Source organism: Lygodium microphyllum, chromosome 5 (genome assembly GCF_053477565.2).
Source record: "Lygodium microphyllum isolate KBCC chromosome 5, Lygodium_microphyllum_v1.1.10, whole genome shotgun sequence".
Lineage (NCBI taxonomy): Eukaryota > Viridiplantae > Streptophyta > Polypodiopsida > Schizaeales > Lygodiaceae > Lygodium > Lygodium microphyllum.
Genome location: NC_141139.1, coordinates 56,996,226 through 57,016,116, shown reverse-complemented (window position 1 = coordinate 57,016,116; position 19,891 = coordinate 56,996,226). Strand labels below are relative to the sequence as shown.

General features: G+C 41.0%; 1 protein-coding gene across 1 annotated transcript; it reads left to right on the top strand.

Annotated features, from left to right (window-relative positions):
- Positions 1–14,333: 14,333 nt before the first annotated feature.
- AAT (aspartate aminotransferase) lies at positions 14,334–19,803 on the top strand. The gene is made up of 10 exons (XM_087677869.1): positions 14,334–14,810; positions 15,499–15,748; positions 15,848–15,941; positions 16,021–16,124; positions 17,211–17,459; positions 17,555–17,668; positions 17,841–17,924; positions 18,030–18,200; positions 18,752–18,865; positions 19,253–19,803. The coding sequence occupies exons 1-10, from the start codon at positions 14,659–14,661 to the stop codon at positions 19,406–19,408; spliced, it is 1,488 nt and encodes a 495-aa protein (XP_087533995.1). The 5' UTR covers positions 14,334–14,658; the 3' UTR covers positions 19,409–19,803.
- The last annotated feature ends 88 nt before the right edge of the window (positions 19,804–19,891 follow it).

The window sequence follows — 19,891 nt, the reverse complement described above, 5'->3', positions numbered from 1 at the left end:
TCAGAATCTATTTCGAGAAATCCAGATGGACCTCGTCGAACTGTTGCTCCAGCTCCTCCAAGTACCACTTTGAACCACTGCACATCGAATAGTATCATGGAGAAGCTACAGTAATCCACCGTAATAATACTTTGCAAGTTCCCAAAATACTCCAACTCATCCACAACCGTGTTTGGATCCATTGCTCATTGCTGGCTCTCTTGCTCGAACCTTGCCATGACACCACAGTCCATTGTGGAGCGCATTTTGTCAATACGCTCCATGCGAAAATGCTGTCCGCGCAACCACGCTGCACTATATATTTTGTACTGTACATTGAAACACTCATATTAGATGTCGCATATAAAATTTAGATACGACAGATTCTAAACCCCTCATCACCTTTGGACTACATCCCCTCGAGAATTCCCACTCCTCCATTGAGATCTCTGTCCCTTTGCGAGACGCTACGATCAAGGCTCCATGCAACCATCGCATTGACATAAACCGCGGCATCTTCTCCATGCCTTCAGGATATCAAATCGATCGATGACACATACTACGTCGGAATTCAACTCGCGCTTCCTCTCGATCTTGCCTAGCGATCTGGTACTTGGCGAGCCACGTCTCCATAGAGGCATGGTGCAACATACAAAAGCGATTCACCTTCTCTTCCATTGAGACATCCATTCTTTTTTCTATCCCATTTCCAACCACCACATCTCCAGTCAGTCTATCATCATCCTTCAGCGACCATAGCACTTCATTGTCTGGTTCTACCGTTGGTAGCCATTGTGAAATATACACTAGCGCCTCAGACACCAATCAACCTTTGGCCATGCGACCCTCTGGCCGAGCTCGTTGTCGCACAAAGCCTTTTAGGGTTTTCATGGAGCGCTCCAAGAAGAACATCCATCGCGTATGGACAGGTCCAGCAATCTCCACTTCATCCACAAGATGCACAAGAAGGTGGATTTGTATCGTGAGCATGCTGGTGGGTAGGTATTTCTCAAAGAGACAGACCGTCTCCACTGCTCCCCGCCTCGCGGATTCAATAGAGGACATCTTAATCTCCTTCTGTGAGATCCATTGCACCAAAGTCGACAACTTGTAAATGGCCCGGCGAATTTCTGGAGTAAGATATCCTGCGATCGTGATTGATAGTACAAACTGCCACAAATGAAAAAGCATTATGAATAATGGCTACATTCTAAATAGCAAAATGCCCACGCTAATTACAATCCATTCATAATACAAACCTGACATATCTTATACCAATCATGGGATTTTAGCCCTGATAATTGGTCATCTTTAGAAAATGCGGACCTGAGAGAATGCATCATACCCGTCGAAGTGCGGATAGACTTGATTACTTGCTTCCAAATGCGGTCTTCTTTAGTGGACAAAACCCAAGGAGCCCGAGGAAGCTGCACGCAACTATCAGCACTCGACTACGGCCAAAGCGCCTCCATCTTACCTACCTCCTTCAAATCCATTCGTGCCCCTATAGTGTGTCTCTTTCCTGTGATGTGGTCCCATAACAAGCTTCCCACATTCTTGAAAATATGCATGGGATTCAACAAGTGGTTGACCTGTAAGTGGGTCCAATATGGCAACTCGTAGAAAACTGAGAACCGCCGCATTTCATTTGGATGTGATTTCGCGTGGACCATTTTCAGCTCGTACCATCTTGCAGCGTTCATACATGTTGGAGCTCATCCAAGGAAACCTTCCCTGAGTTCATGATCCTCCGGCAAGAAAGCACCGTGTCCTTGATATACCATATTATTCATGGTTCGTGGCCTTCGGGAGTCTAACTGTGGCCTGCACAATGGATATGCATGATAACCTGAGGTAACCAGACCTGTTCCAATACCACAACCTAGTGAACACTTGATTGAATGAGATAAAGTATAGATATTACCAGCGAGAACGGAGGCCTGCTCACCTGAGCACTCTCCCAATCCCGAAAAGTCATGCATCGTCCACATGAGAATGGATCGAATATTGGCTGACCGCCGACCATCGCGCCTGCTCATATCTTCCATAGTGACCCCCTCCTCCCACAAAAACTTAAGCTCATCGACTAATGGACGAAGATAAATGTCCATATTTTTTACTTTATAGCGGCCTGGGACGAGCAAGCTAAGGATGAGATGTCCTTTCTTCGTAGAAAGCCATGGAGGGATGTTGTAGTTGACAAGGACTATAGGCCACACACTGTAAGAAGTTGAGCGCAGACCGAATGGGTTCACGCCATCCATTGTGAGACCGAGCCGAAGATTTCTTGGCTCTTGAGCAAAGCCTGGGAAGGTAGATTCAATGTGGCACCATGTGCTCGAATCCGCTGATATTCATTGAACTCCATCCGTGGACCTATTCTGCGCATGCCACGTTGTCAAGCTCGCCATGCCGGACGTACAAAACATATGGTTTATGCAGGGGATGAGCGGAAAGTGTCTGAGAACTTTTTGAGGGATGGTTTGCCCTTGCAAGTCCTGTCGATACCTGTGAGCACCACACTTTGGACATGTCTCCATAGTCTCTTATTCTCCTCGAAATTCGTTGATACATGCATGGATGTTATTGTAGTCCATGCCAAGTTTTCGTAAAACATGTCATGCATCATCATGAGACTCAGGCATGGTATTTGCAGATGGTAATATATGATATTTCAATCACATGAAAAAAATCATAAAACACCTTGAAAAAGCACAAATGTTTGTAATAATAGTGCCAGAAAAAAAATATCAATGAAGTGTATGTACAAGGTACCTGAACAACTCAGTCACACTCGTATCGCTCCACCCGTATTTTGCTTGCACACTTAAGAGTGCAAGCAGTGTCTTCAGCCGAGATACTCGGCACCCATCATATAATGGTATGGATGCTTCCTCTCTAAGCGGATCAGAAGTCTCAACATCCATGGGAATCAATGCATCGATCTTTGCCTCCATCTCAGGCTCCAAGATTGTAGGTAGGTCTGGAAGGTTGCATGTCTCCTCTGGCATTGACGGTATAGATTGGCCTTGCGAGTGGTGGATTGGCTCTTGCACTCCATCCATCACACGCCCACGAACTCTTCTAATTGGCCGCAAAGGGTGCACTCCCCCTTGGGATGAGACATCACCTCCCTGGATAGAAAATTTGCCAGCAAGACCCAATCTTATTGTATATGGTATTCAATTAGCTTGCGAGTACAATGCATGATTGATATTAACTTCAAATTACCATTTGCTGAAAATCCGCAATTGCCTGATCAATGATCTCGGTTGAAGCTCGCCAAATCGTCATACGTGTTCTATAGACAATCAGTGTTTTCGTCTAATTGCCAACTTGCATTGAGAGCAAGGACATGGGACATGCTGATTAAGATACGCCTCGCGATCTTGAACAACAGGACCTTCTTCGTTTTCCATCTTGTCTATGTCACAACAAACAATTTAATGACTTCTAATACAATTTGGGAAAACGAGGCTCAAATGGATAGCTTTATGGAGATGTATGTCAAGTTTCAAGTTGACCATAAGCTCTTGCTTGAGAGGTTTTAGTCTCTACAAGAGGTTGAGAAGTAAATTTTGAAAAACATTGAGGTTGATATTGATGCATCCATGGTGTTGAAATCTAAACTTCAAGATATAAGAAATGCTTTACTGATTGATGTAAAAAATGCATGGGACATAGTAGTTGAGAGATTTATTGATGTTATATCTCGGCCATATACCATGCTCAAGGATTTGTTTGTCCCGGTAGATAATTATTCATTATTGTGGAAAAAAAAGGCATTCGTTCATAAGGTTCATGAGTTGGAGACTAAATGTTTGGACTTGACTAAAAGATTGGATAATGCCTTAGATGCTAAAAGGAAAAGTGATGAATATGTTACTTCTTCATTGCAACAAAAAGAATGGTGACAAGGATGCTATGATTAATGAAGTTCTTCATGAGGTGAATATAGAGTTGAAGGGGATGGAACATTATTCTTCTTTGGGATTTAGTGGTGATCAGTCAATTATTGAGGTGTCTTCTTGTATGGCCATTATACCTTATATACCTAGCTACGGTCTCTAGGTTATGTACTTTGAGTATCTTAGAGGGGCTCTACTAGGATTACTTATACAACTGCACTAGAGGACTTTGAGTATAAGTAATCCTAGTCAACAAAATACAACTTTGTCAACAAATCCTAGTTGTATAAGTAATCCTAGGTGCCATTGATGAATATCACTTTTCACTTTGTTTCATCATAGTTCTTTCTTAGTCTCATTTTGTTGACACCTAGAATTACTTATACAACTGCACTAGAGGGCTTTGAGTATCTTAGAGGGGCTCTACTCAATGTTGCTTGCTCAGTGTGGTTTATTAAGGGATGCAAGGCCTTTAGCAAGGTATAACTATGTTCTATGCGTTAGTCTTCATGCTACTTAGTTTTCATGCTATATACTACTTAATTGCATACTAGTGGGTTTTGAGTCCTGACTATCACAGTAATACACTGGGTTGTGCCATGTGTTAGGGCTCAAATTGCATCATCTACCTTAGTACTTGTAAGCATGTAGGTGCATGAAATCAATATATGTATCTTTTCAATCATGACGAATGAAAGATCTTTAGGGAAGTGCCCGTATAGGGTCGATGATGCTTGATTCTACTACTTTGTTCTTGTTTCCTAGAAATTAGTCTATCTATAATAAGTTATTTGTTCAAGAACGATCGTGCTGAGAGTATTTTGATTCATAATTTTTAGGTGAGCAGTGCTTTGTAAATGATTATGATGTATATCTTATGTCTGCATATTAGTCCTAAAGAATTAATGATCAATATGTATGTAAATCAATTCAAGAAGTTATATGCAGTAGTAGGAATATTTTAGGCAAAACTAGTGTTTCTGTGTTTCTATTATGGTCTATTGAGGCCATAAAATAAACTAAAGAAAATAATCATCAATTAAAGAGAAATACAATAGGGAACATTCATACTCATCCCTCAAATGTTACATATATATCATAATATGCATTAATCATGCATGTGTGTGTGTGCGTGCGCGTGCGCGTGCGTGTGCATGTGCGTGTGCGTGTGCGAAGTAATATCATGAAGTAGCGATATGTGTCAGCATACACCCTAGTTATGGTATATCAAGATGTTAAGTAAATTCTATATGCTTATGTACACTTACCCATATATTCATATATTCTTTCTAGCACAACATCAACATTGTTGGTATAGAAAATTTATGAGTATCATTGAGGATCTCTTAGTCTAATAATAAACCAATCTCAACAAAAAGCATCTTAGTAATGTGGTTGTTTTGTCCTAGGTCCATGTATAAAAATTAATGCCATCTATGAAATTTATCAACTTTTATTGTAATGATTGGAAGACATCAAATGCAACAATGTAATACAAGGTTACCATGTCAAAGACAATATCAAATAGTAAAAATGTTTGTGCCTGTGTGGGGGTGTGTATGTGTGTGTACCATAGTTATAAAATTTGTTCCAATCAATTATGCTCATAGTCATAACCTTTGAAGAAAATATCATATGCTCAATTTAAGGGATTCTTCTTCTATGGTAACACTTTTGGGTTCATTTTGATAAAGTACCATAACGACCATTAGCTAGGGGATCATTTTCTTTTAGTCCTTCTGTTGACTAGTTGGCATGATTACTAATTTGTTATGCCTATAAAGTTAATACAAAAACAAGGAATTATGCATATCACAATTAGATCCCCTACTTGGACATAATGAAGGATATGACCAATTTTAAGCCATCTTAAAGAGTCACCAATGTACGTGGCCCATGGTAAAGCACATTGCATACCATTATCGATAAGTCCATTATCGTGCATCTTAAATATCCTAATTAGACTTTATAAAGTGTATGACCAATTTTTAGCCCTCTTAAGGAGTCGTTGATGTAATGGTGCCCATAAAAAAAGCAAAGTGCATACCATTACCATAATCATGGATATGTTATCGTTCTAATATATACACACACAGGTGGACTACATCTTGAGTAGACAAAAGCTATCCATTTGAGTAGACATACATCTCCATAAAGCTATCCATTTGAGTATACATCTCTTTCTCTTTCTCTCCCTCTCTCATTTCCTCCCCCTCCCTCTCCCTCTCCCTCTCTTTCTCTCTCATTTCCTCTCCCTCTCACAATATATCCTAACACTCTCCAAAAGCAAAAGGGAGAGGGAGAGAGAGAATGCACTCTCCCTCCCTCTCCCTCTCTTTCTCTTTCTCTTTCTCTTTCTCTTTCTCTTCCTCTCTCATTTCCTCCCCCTCCCCCTCCCCCTCCCTCTCTTTCTCTTTCTCTTTCTCTTTCTCTCTCTTTCTCTTTCTCTCCCTCTCCCTCTCCCTCCCTCTCCCTCTCCCTCTCTTTCTCTCTCATTTCCTCTCCTAAACAAGCAAAAGAGAAAGTGATTTAAACCCTAAACAAGCAAAAAAAGGAGAGAGGGAGACTCAACGATGAGATATGGCAACTGTGGGGCAGCTCCTCTTTGCGATGAAGGCTCCTCCTCTCCTTCGCGAATAATAGCGGCGGCGGCGGCGGCAAGCCTTCTTCCTCTTCCTCTCTCACAACAGTCGCTCTCTCTCTCTCTCGCTCTCGCTCTCAAAACATAAGACGCAAAAATGCGAAATAAACCCATGCTCGATTTCGGCCTGTTTTTTTTCCCTGTGGAGCGTCGCTATTTGCGTCGCTATTTGCGATGCAAATAGTAGGCTTAAATCCTTGTAGTGGATGAAGCGTCACCTCTCTATAGAAATTTCCAAGGCACATCTGATATTTTTGTATGTGATATTCAATTACTTTACAAATATAAAGCCTAAACGATACACACTTTTCTTACTGTTCATTCAAAGTCTAAGATTGCCTAGTTAGTTATCTCTTATTGAAACTTGTCGAAGCGTCGTACGTGATCTATGGACAAGCAATGCTTTTGTCTAATTGTCGGCTTGCACTGAGTGCAAGGACACAGGACACGCTGAATATGATATGCCTCACAATCTTGGATGTCATGAGCATCATCATTCTCCATTTGGTCTATGTTATGACAAACAATATGTTTTTGTTTCCCTCATCGATGATCTTCCTCCATTTTAATCGCTACTTATCTTTCTTGCTCTCTATTCTTATATTCCCTGCCATTCCTTTTCTCTCTTCCCTCTATTTCTCTCCCCATCCCTCTTTCTCTCTCCCTTTCCTTTTCTTTGTTTGCCTCCTTTTATCTCTTTGTTTCTCTCCTCTTCTCTCTCTCTCATTGTTTCTCTCTCTCTCTACCATCTCTCTACTTCTCTCCATTCCTTTCTCTCTCCCCTCTTTATTTCTCTCCCCACCCCTCTTTCTCTCTTCCTTTCCCTTTCTTGCCTCCCTTCATCTCTTTGTTTCTCTCCCCCCCTCTCTCTCATTGTTTCTCTCTCTATACCAACTCTCTACTTCTCTCCATTCCTTTTCTCTCCCCTTCTCTTTACCTTTATCTATCCCCCTTGCTATTTCTTTTCCCACTCCTCTTTCTCTCCCTCTTTCCCTTTGTTTGCCTCCCTCCATCTCTCTTTGTCCATCCCTTTTCTCTTCTCATCTCTCTATCTTTATCTATCCCTCTCTCTCTCTCTCTCTCTCTCTCTCTCTCTCTCTCTCTCTATTTGCCTCTCTTCATCTTTCTTCGTTTCTCTCTCCCCGTCTCTCTCATTGTTTCTCTCTCTCCCCCCATTTTCCATTCCCTCTCTCACTTCTTCTCTCTCTTCTTTTCTCTCCCTTCTCTCCGTTTCTCTCTCTCCTTCCCTCCCCTTTCTCACTGAATGCATCTCGTTACAATCAAAATCAAATATAGAAAATAAAAAAAATAAAAAAAACAAGGACATTGAAAATCCCTCTCTCCCTCTCTTTGTATTTCTCTTCCCCCTCCCCTTTTATTTTTCTATCTTTCCATCCCCTCTAATTCTCTCATCCTTTCCCCATTTCTCTCTTCCTCTCTCTTTCACTCTCTATTTGTTTTTCTCTCTATCTCTCTTTTTCTCCCCCTCTCTCCCCCCTCTCTCTCTCTCTTCTTTTCACTCTCCTTGTTCTCTTTACCTCACCCTTCTTTTCTACCTCTTCCTTCTCTCTCCCTCTCTCTTTCTCTCCCCCTCTCTTTCTTTCTCTCTTTCTCTTTCTTTGTTGCCTCTCTGTTGTTTCTCTCCCCCCTCGTTGTTTCTCTTACTCATTCTCCTCTCTCCCTTCCTTTATATCTCGTTTCTCTCTTCCTCTCCCTTCCTCCCTATCTTCAATGCATTTCATTACAAAAAAAACAAAAAAAAAAAGAAAATACAAAAACAAAGCAAGAAGAGGTAATGTACCTACCTCAAAGGCCCAAAGGTGAATCCTTTTCTGCCTTCTCTTTGTGATGTTCCCTCTTTCTCTCTTGCACACTTCTCCCTCTTCTTCGTGTACGATGGCAGTTGCAGCAACGATGGTGAGGAGCTCTCCTCTCTCTCTTCCTCTTCCTCTCCCTCTCCCTCTCAAGGCAACAATCTCTCTTGCTCTCTTTTTCTCTCTCTCTCGAAATTGTTTGCAGCAAATGCCACGCTCTGGTTTTCGATGTTTTTTTTTCTCAGACTAGTGTCACTGTTTGCATCGCAATTAGTGTCGCTATACACATTGATATTAGCATCGCAATACGAATTTGCAACGCTAATAACGATGCATATAGCAACACAAATAGCAAGGTTGCTATTTTGCATTGCAAATCATTGTTGCTATCATCCCATTCCCTTGTAATGAGAGCAAAATGCTATGAGTAGAGGAGTAAAAAACTTTCATGTGTTTACATAATCATGTGTTTTACGAATTCAAGGAAAAGGGAGCTAAAGACACCCTAACATGATGTTCTAAATACTGTGATCTTGGTTGCTAGTAGTAGGTACCTTCTGCAACAATGAATATTGACCTCTAAAAAAAGAAATAAATCTCTTGAAGCAAATCAAGCCACCTAAAGTCACGTGGAAATGGTCCGATATTGAGAATAATGTTGAAGTCTAGATTGAAACCCTTGAAGATTTTTTTGATTTGATAGGAGAAAGTATAGCTAACAAGCCTATGATTGCAAAGCTATGACTGGTAGGCGAGACATGCTTGTGGTGGGAAACAGTGGTGCCATAATAATGCTATCATTGAAACCCTTGTAAGTTGAAAAGACATCAAGAAGGCCATAAGATAGAGATACTTATCTTCTTCCTATCATTCTATCAAGATGAACAAGTTCTTTTCCTTGCACTAGCTAGGATTAAGCCTAGAGGTCTATTACTCTTGATTCATGACAAATCAAAAATTTGCATTGCCTATTGGATACTATCCAAACATTGAGCTACAGCATATCCAATATGATAGCCCTAAGTTGGATCAAGAAGATAAGGAACCAATAGTGAAATGAAACCAGACAAGTTCAGTATTCAACATTCCTTAAGAATCAAATAATAATGAAGGCATATAGTCCATTGTAATCTTTGAGGGTGATTATACATGTACGGTAGGGACATGAGCTTAAAGAAGCTTTAATGGAGTACCATAGGGCGATGGTAGCCTTTATTCTAGATCTCACAGGAGCCATGGTCAAGTTGGAGGTACTCAAGTCAAATTTAGCAGCTCATTTTCAACTTTGAGGTAAAGTTTTAGGGGTTCTTGGTTGAAGAAGGCTCATAAGACTTAGAGAGAATTTTTAATTGCAACTACTTTTTCAAAAGAGGGTTGTTCTTCTTCATTCTTGAGAGCCTCCATGGATTTGAGCAAGAAATCTCTATCTCTCTTCTTGTTCTTCACTCATCCTAGATCAAAGACCCTAGAAGATCCTTCCTTAGTTGTTTTAGAGCATTTTAAGCACCATCATCAAGTGCTCTAGGTCAGTAGGAGATTGAGACAACATAACATTGTTAGCCTATTTGTATTGTCTTCATTTTCCTTGTTATCCACATGAGATCTACTAAAAAAGGAGATGAGAGACCTACATCCAAGGAGGAAATAAGATCATGCTAAAAGTAGTCTTGGAGGGTCTAGATAGAAGAAGTTGGAAGCCAGCCTATTTGGGACTGTTGGAATCAAGAAGTGCTACATACTAGCAAGAGGAAGCAGATCTTATTGTTATTTGAACTGAGGTCAATTGAAGAAGGCATCAACATTGGAGATTATTTTGTGGATAAAGAGGAGAACACCCCATTCCTTTGTTTGCTCGTTCAACAATTTTATTCATATTTTTCTATAGACTCCTGATAGACCTTCCAATTTGGACTACTAAGGTTCTTAAGTAGGGTTGGCGATAGTTTAGAGCTAATATCTTCTCTAATTAGGCATCTACTCCAAATCTGATATCTTCATCTATATCAGTTGATCGTACAGTTTGTGAAAACTGAGCGAGCCTTTGCATATGCATTCTCTTAGTAAATTTGGCAAACTACCCAAAAGCAGAATTGTCTAGTTTTCAGAGGTGAATATGATCATTCTAATTGGGACAAGGGGATTTGTCTTGATCACTTTGAGCTTGAAAGCAGCTCTATCATAAGCAAGGGCTACTTCTTCAGTAGGAGTCAAAAGTGCATGAATGTTTTGTGCAAAGTGTAGGCTTGTTTTGTGCCTTATAGAAGATGTAGAAATTGATTCTCAAAGCTTCTAGTAGTGCTACAAAGACTATTGAGAAGTAAGCAACATGACTATGTATTCTTGCTCAAGCAATCGATTGATTATAGTCAACTTGCATAGGCTATATGCTCAAAGCACAATGTGAACTTAATCCCTATTCAAAGTTCCAAAGGGCTTGGTGAATGGGTAGGGTTTTGCAAGATTGATTCCAAGGGGAAGGCTTGAAAGGTTGTTGGCTGCTCTTATGCTGTTGTCAATGATTTTGGTTAGGAAACAAAAAAGGTCTTCCAAACACTTGGATTTTCCAGCCTTGAGCTTCCTGGAGAAGTGTCTTAGCTCTCCTAGTAGGAGGCTAATCTCCTCCTGCATGGCTTGCAATTTCTGGCTTATCTTGTCCTCCCTAGAGCACAAAACAAAACAATGATCTGCAACCCCTTCTTTACATTGGACCACAAGAGAATTGGATTGTGGGGGTTTTAAAAAATTTGGACACCATTGGCAAGCTTTTCCATGGGAACAATGAATGATGATGGGCTTATGCTTACATGACAAACATAGTCCTTGTTACCATAACATAAGAAGCGGCGGCAACCACACCCACATACATGTTTTCTGATCCGATTGCAAATAAGAAATTTTTTGACTTCCAACCCTATTGTTTGGCACATTCTCATCACTAATGGCCCATGCATCCATGAAGCCAATTCTAGCCTTGCCATCTACCACTTGATGATGGCTTGCCACACCTAGGGTCATTTCCTTGCATTTGAATCCTATCAACTACAAAGGCCATTAGATGCACTTAGAAGCCATGGGCATTATTGTTATGATTATGCATTGTACAAGGATGTGCCTTCTCCACAGTCAAGGGTTGTACACCAGTTTGGATACAAGCACTAGAATTCCTATGTGCAAGTGGATCAATGTTATGTAACCTCAAAAGTACTTGTTTGTTAGTTTTCGAAGGTATAGCAATGCTACTAATGTACATGTTTGTGTTCTTTGGATGCCATTCCATGGCACATGCCCCATAACCACTAGTTTGATAATCATAGACATCATACATATGTACTCTTGGGGTGTACGATGGGTATGCAAGACTTGCCATAGAACCATTGGTTTGCTTCCAATAAGCTTGAATTTGTGAACTCTGAGTTCTCCAAACATGATCCTATTGGTAAAGTTACTGGGATGCATATCCATATATAGTCAAATTTAGTAAAGTAGTTGGTTTCTTGATTGCTTGCCCAACACACCTTGTGTGGGTAGCACTAAGTTGTGGTACTGCTAGTGATGTTAATGAACAACAGATATCTTAAATCACCTCCTTGAGATTAGTGATCTCAATGGTGAGTTGATGAAATTAGCAATCAGCAGGATTACGAAGGATTGCAGAACTGATTGGTGATTTGATGTAACTAGCAAATCAATAGGATTCTCAACCTTCTCTAGTTGGATAATATACCCTCAATATGATGTTTGATCTTCTTCACTCCCTCTAGTTTGTAGTTGGTGAATAGAATTATCATTACTTGTGCCGTCACCTTTTGACAACATAAATTTCTAGATAGGTATTGCTAGTGTTTGGACAAGTTCCCACTATTCCTTTGGAAAGGGTCTGTGTTGTGAATGGCTACTGGCTACAAATAGATGCTGTCAAGTAGACTCGGGCATGACACGCTTAATTTCATCAGTGTAGTTGTCTAGCTCAGCCAATATTTCATCTTCCTCTGTGTTTGCCACTAAACCAACAACAACCAGATCAATAGAATTTCTAGCATATCTTCCACTATTGTAAGGGGCGAAAGGTTGAGGATGCTGACGTAACTAATTCTTGTAAGGATCTACTAACATCAGCTGCAGTCATGGAGGCTAAAACAGGCATCAAAGAAATATCAACTATGCTACTGCTTGCTCAGGGTGCAAATTTAGATCCTAGATAGGAGTTGGCAAAGCTTATAATTGAATTGTAGACTTAGCTCCATAAGGATGGCTTCTTCTTACTAAGTTGATGGTACTACTTTTGAGCTTAGAGAGTTTATGTAGGAAATTGTGTTTGTTGGGGATTACAAGGCTTATAACACTGACTTTTGCAAACATTAAAGCAAGCTAGCATGTAGTATTTGAGGGGTTAATTAAGCAGGTTTTTATGAATCAAATGTTAGGATAGGAAGCAAAAACATGTAGACATTGAAGCAGGTTGTCATGATCATTTGAGAGGTCCAGAACAGTGAGTAGTAGTGAGCAACTTCGCTAGATAAACTCAGTCATGGCTCCTAGTTCTAGCTCCTTTTCTCGCTCTTGGCATCCCCAAATGAATGCATTGAATGATTCTACATGGTGAGAAGACACTCTTGGGGCTAAGAGCCACAATCGACTAATTGAGCAACATAGCGAATTCATGTCTAAGATGGAACAAGTGATCTCAACCATCTTAGTCACCAACATGCAAGCCATGGCAACCAATGACAAACTTGCAGCCCTTATGACTCAAGTTGCTCAAATGGTTGCACTTAAAAGGATGGATCAATGTGATTATGAGCAACAACATGGTCATTCTCATGGAAATTATGAGTACCATGATCATTGGTATGGGTTCAATGAGCAAAGGCAATAGCATGTGTCTACTTATGGTTAACATGCATATGATGATTGTGCATATTATGAGCAACAACATGCATTTGATGACTATGCACTTTCTTATGAGTTGCATTATGGTCGTAGGCATGGACAACCATCTAGGCAGCCTTATGTACATGGGCAGCATCATGCAAATGTATATGAGTATGTACATGGGGAGCAACATCACTATTGACAAAAACAAAGTGCTTGATATTATCAGCCACTTGATCATTACTATGAGTAGCATGAGCATCCTTATGAGTAACATGATGCTTCTCACGGATGATGCCATGATGAGAGCATCTCACTACAACTTCATGAGAAGGAGCCCCTTTAGTCCAAGGCCCTTAACTTTGAATGGCCAATAGTAGCCACGAATGTGGGCTCATGGACATGCAATGCCTAAGGGTTGATGATTGCAACCTTATTTACTCCAGTCCTACATGGCAAAGTGGTTCCTGAAGAATTTATGGACGAGTTAGTGCATGCTACTGTGTGGGTTATTGGCGGATCTTGTGCCATAATAAGTGCTTGAGGATGACACCATTAATCACTTCTATGATATAGTGAATGTATGATTACAATTATCCTTTTAACCTCGATAGTAGTGCGGAGACCCATGCTTGTGTGGATGACCCATATGCTCTTGATGCTTACCATGTAGGTTACCTCTTTGATCCCAGGGGAAGGAACAATTTGGAAAAGCCCTACATCAATCAACATTTTACCAATGCTAAATAGAGGTGCATAAAGAGTGCTATAATGCGCATGTGCACACACACACACATACACATGGAGACTCCTCGCACATTCAACATATCACGAGTGAATGCATTTTATACAAATATATATTGCTTATTATAAATCACAAATTTGTATGATTATTTAAATGCTTCAATTAATAATCTCAATAAATAGCCTAATCACATTCTTGACATTTTTCACATTACTTTACGTGTGAGCAAAGGTACTATAGGGCCGCTTCTCTTTGCTCACAAAAACACAAAGCCTCACGAGCATTGCAAGTTCGCAACCTGCACAACGCACGAGTAGGAGGTCCGTCCGGTTGTCCACTTATGGAAGGAAACTAGTGTTATAAGGCAGAATGGTCTTCTCTGGCGACTAGTCCATAAGACCAGCTGGGGTCGTTGTCAAAGCCAACCACGGCAAAAGCCCACGCGAGGCAGGCTGGGTTTCTCTGTCAAGTTTCTTCCACCAGCCCAACTAACACTCTCTCGTGCTCATTCGCTCGCTTCAATCCCGACTGAGCGGCTTCTCTCTCGTGTTCATTTGCTTGCTTCAATCCCGAGTGCGGGATCCCCCCTCCACCCATCCGCCCGGGCGCCGCCCCCCCCGCCCCCCCTTCTCTCTCTCTCTCAGGCGCGGGCGGAGACGCACATAGCGAGTCCCGTTCTTCCTTGGCTCAGAAGGAGCAATGGCTCGGATAGCTTCTGATGCATGCACAACATTCGATCTCGCACAGACCTGCCGCGGCCTCGACTGCGGCAGACAGGACTTTGGCTCGCCCAGGCGTGTCTGGCTCACAGGGTGCTCCGCAGATCATCATTGTCACTTGCTTGTCGCAAGGTGCGCTCATTTCTTTTCGGTTCGAATTCTGATGGAAAATCTTGCTTCTGAGAAATCAACCAGATAGACAAGCATTTGCTGTTTCGGAATTGCATATAATCTTAGTAGGCTTATGTGAAAAGACAGAGAAGGGATCTCAAAATTCAGGTGGAATGGCTAATTTTCCAAATAACAAGTGTTGTAAGAGGATGAGAAATTCCCACACAAGAAGTTTTTGGCAAATTCTCACTGTAATTACCACATTTTGAATTACGACAACATCATGAGCTTCTGGGAGGAGTGGCATGCCTAGCTAGGTGCGGTTGGAGGCAGGGGGACTGCTGGCCCTTGCGGTGCCTCCTTAACAGAAGCTATGATGTTGAACACTATAGGGGAAATGGAGGGAAAAGAGCTCCTTTTCCCATGTGGGAAAATGGCAAAAATTTCTTGTGTCAGTATTATAAACGAGAATTGCTTGCAAGTTGCAACAAGAGAGGTGCCTGTGCGCTGATGACAATGCATTTAGTCTTTGTGGATCACTGTACACACACGGTTCTCTTTGAAAACTCTCTCAAATTGGACTTACGGGTTGCATTTTGAAACAAAATTGTTATCGCCAGGAGCCTTCATTTTGTTGGTCGTTTGGTATAACTATTCTTTCTAGTTTGGGAACTGAGACCTGACAAATTGCAAATTTGAATGCAATCAGGAAACCAAGATATCAGAGCGTCCAGACGCACAAGTACAATTTTGTTGCTGAAGCCATTCCTGCAGATCAGGCATCTACCAATGGGTCATTGAAGGTTGACATCTCACTTAATCCAAGAGTTTCAGCTCTTAAGCCATCTAAGACCATGGCCATCGCTGATCATGCTACCGCATTGGTGCAAGCTGGTATTCCTGTTGTCAGGCTGGCAGCAGGCGAACCTGACTTCAACACTCCACAGCCCATTGCCGAAGTAAGTTTTCTTTTTAAAAGACTCGTTAAGATTTTGATAATACATTTCTGCTTTCGTCGTAGAGGGGATATTTTTGAGTGATGTGGCATAATTCTGCAGGCTGGAATAAGGGCAATTCAAGATGGATACACGCGCTATACTCCCAATGCAGGCACCCTTGAGTTGCGGACGGCCATCTGTCAGAAACTGAAAGGTATATATCAGAGCTGCAATCTGAGAGCCCATACTTCTAAGAAAGAATTTAGTTCAGGTCATTCTATGTTGCATTTCAGATGAAAACAGCCTTACCTATTCAACTGATGAAATTTTGGTCAGCAATGGGGCCAAACAAAGTATTCTTCAAGCAGTGCTCGCTGTTTGCTCCCCTGGTGATGAGGTAAAACACTTTTCCAAGCACATATTTAAGCAGGAAATTATCCTTATTGGATAAATCAGAAACAGAGCTTCCTGTTTAGCTCACAGACTCAAAGAACTTCGTGCAATCAATCTTTCTTGCATCAACTTATTTAATAATCTAGAGGTAAAATGGTCTTGCATTACCAGGTTGTTGCTAGAATGTGGTTTACAAACTTGCTTATAGATGGAAAAGACTTAAGAAACGGGAAGTTTTCAAAACACTCATTTATCAGTTTCAGCCCAGACCTACAAGGACCACAAATAGTATACATAAGCAAATGCTGAATGGAAATGTTCATCAAAAGATGCTAGAAAATTTGGGCACCCTTTTGATAAGGATTCCAGCACTACGAGTGGCTTGAAACTGCATATGTACTGCTAGTGGTTTAAGTATTGACACAGATAGTAGCTGATTGTAGAGGCTGTTGTTGACCTACCTGCTGTGTGTCCATCTAGGTCTGTAGGGTAACTAGGAGCATGCGAGTGCAGCAGTGTATTGCTTGACCACTTCTGCTCAGGGCAGCAAGTGCCAATCCTTGACTGACTGTAAGGGCTTTTACTGCCTTCTTGATCTGAATCTTGGAGCATAGCCAAACTGTCAATGAGAGCAGTGAAGGAAATGCTGATGCTTTTTTAGCGCTTACATTTATAAGACTGCTGTTAGTACACATTTAGTGGGTGTAACTGCATTGGGTTGTGCTGTTGCCAATACTAGCTGACTCTGTTCAAAGCTGCATCTCAACTGTGCTGTTATACTGCGTACCTCTAAGGCTCATGCATGTTGCATTGTTCATTTATGAATGGCTGGTTTCCTTTTTCTTCTTTTTAAAGCTATCTTTTGGTAAAAATTATGGTGGTCTTGTGTAACTAGATCGATGTATGAGCCACAAAAAGGACGAAGGGATTTAAATGCATGATGAATTAGGAGGCAGAGGGCTACCGAGTGTGACAACTCATTTAGTTCAGACAGTTCCAAAATCTTGCTAATTGAGTGTTTGATTGCAATTCCTAAAACTAAAATTTCAGTGCAGCTGGAAAGTAAATGTCTCTTTGTTTGAATTTGCAGGTTATTATCCCTGCACCTTTTTGGGTTAGTTATCCAGAGATGGCACGTTTAGCAGATGCAGCACCCATAATTGTACCAACTGCTTTAACAGATGACTTTTTGCTAAAGCCTGAAGCACTGGAAGCAGTTTTGAATGAGAAATCTCGACTCTTGATCTTATGTAGCCCTTCAAATCCAACAGGATCTGTTTACCCTCGAGATGTTTTAGAAAAGATTGCAGGGATCGTTGCAAAGCACCCAAGGCTATTGGTCAGTTCAATATATCTTCACTCCAAAAAAAAAGCTTTGTAACCTATGTCTCTGCAGTTTAAGTTACCTTTGGAAACTTGGAAACTTGAATGCAGGTACTTTCAGATGAAATTTATGAGCATATCATGTATAATCCTGCCAGTCACACATCTTTTGCTTCTTTGCCTGGAATGAGAGACCGCACATTGACTGTCAATGGATTCTCTAAGGTGGGCAGCCAAGTCTCTTCACATAAGGAGAAAAGGCTATATCAAACACGTTAATTAAATGTGGAGTTGGTAAAACAGCTCATTATACTATTGTTAAAAGACTTGTAGGAGTTTCATCTTGATAGATGACAAGAAAAGTGCCTTTCTAATATATAAAGTTTTGCCGCTGCAGGCTTTTGCAATGACAGGTTGGCGCCTTGGTTATTTGGCTGCACCCAAGCACTTTGTTACTGCATGTAACAGAATTCAGAGTCAGGTGTTTGTTTTGTTGGCACTCAAGATTGTGTTCTTTGTCTGGGCAGAATATGGGGTCTTCTGACATCCTGGATTTGTTGTTTCCTTTTGTTTTCTTTTTTTACAGTCAACTTCAGGAGCAAGTAGCATTTCTCAAAAGGCAGGGCTGGCAGCCCTGGAGCTTGGTTATGCAGGTGGCGAGCATGTGGCAGTTATGGTTAAGGCCTTCAAAAAGAGGAGAGATTTTCTAGTGGGAAGATTTAAAAAATTAGATGGTGTCAAGTTGTCTGTTCCACAGGTATTGCAGTATTAATTGTTTACTGCCTATGTTAATCAAGATATTTAGTTTTTGAAAAAATAGGTTATTTTATCCCACTGTTGATGCTTCTGACACATGCATTGTCATAAGTGTGAGCCTGCCAGGTCTCTCTGAGGTTCTATGATGTTTTTATGAAAACAAGTTAGAATTGAATGTGTGTGTGTATAACATATATATATATATATATATATATATAGAGAGAGAGAGAGAGAGAGAGAGGTGAGTTTTACGGAAAAAAAAAAAGAGAGAGGTGTGAGTGATGGATAGACAGATAGATTGATAGATAAATAGATAGAGTGACGTGAGAAAGGATTGATAGATAGATTGATGGATGGATGGATCAATGATGGATAGATAGATAGAGTGAGGTGAGAGAGATGTATACTGCATAAGTGGTGTAAAGTCACATGTTCCCTTCTATTCTGCATTCTATGGTGTTTTATGCTATGCTCTTTTGCTTTCATCAGCTTGTCTACCCATTCAGCAGAGTTCAGCTAGTGTTCTTACTCAACTCCATGTGGATCTGGCAGGGTGCTTTTTATCTGTTTCCCGATTTTAGCGACTATTATGGAACTGAAGCAGATGGGTTTGGGACCATTCATGATGCAGAGACCCTGTGCCGTTTTTTCCTGGAAAAAGCTCGTGTGAGTTAGCATCATTTTTAAAATAGTCTCTTCTCTAGTATTTTCTGCATTCTATCATGATGGTGAAATGAACAATGTTCTGCTTATTTTTGAAAAAAAAATCCATGTGAAAGGGGAAAACATCAGAAGTGTTAGACATTTCTACTATGATTCCCACATTTTGAATTATGACAACATCATCAGCTTCAGCAAGGGAACCTGGGCCAGCAGCCCCTGCTCCCAATTGCACCTAGCTAGGTATGCAGTGCCCCCCGATCAGAAGCTCATGATGTTGAACACTACAGGGAAAAACAAGGAAAACAGCCCCTTTTCCCACATGGGAAAATGCCAAAAACTTCTTGTGCATCTCTTGGATTGTGTTAACAGACATCCTCTATGTTTTACCAGGTGGCACTAGTTCCAGGCGATGCATTTGGAGACCCAAAATGCATCAGAATATCATATGCTGCATCTCTTGAATCTCTACAAACGGCCATGGAAGCCATTGAGAATGCACTGAGCTTACTACGGCCAACGACAGCAGCAGCTGCTGTGAAGAAGTAATTCCTAGCTCTTAATAAACAGGATGCCCCTGTGAGGGAAGGGATTCCCAAACTCTTACAGATAAAACAGAAGTATACATTTAGAGCTTGCTGATCAATCATATCCACATACCCTCTCCCAGCCAACTGGGCTGCCACTGTTGGCACCTCTGTGAAAATCTTATTTGAGAAACCTACTAGTTGAGGGAACAAGGAAGAAGGCTTACATCAAGCAACCCAATCAGGAGTAAGACAATTGGATATTCATTTGGGTGGCTCTCAAGTCCCCTCTCTCAAATACCAGGGATTCTTAGTTATGTGTCTATTCTATCAGATACTCGAAGGTGCTCATTCTACAGTACATTTACTGCTGACGCACTTGTTCTACAGCCAAATTTGACTTGTTTTAGTTCGGGTCGAGAGATGTTATGTCCCACGTAAAGATGCACACGTGCATGCACTCACACGAGTATTCAAGTATATGTCTAAAAATAAAACTAAGCTT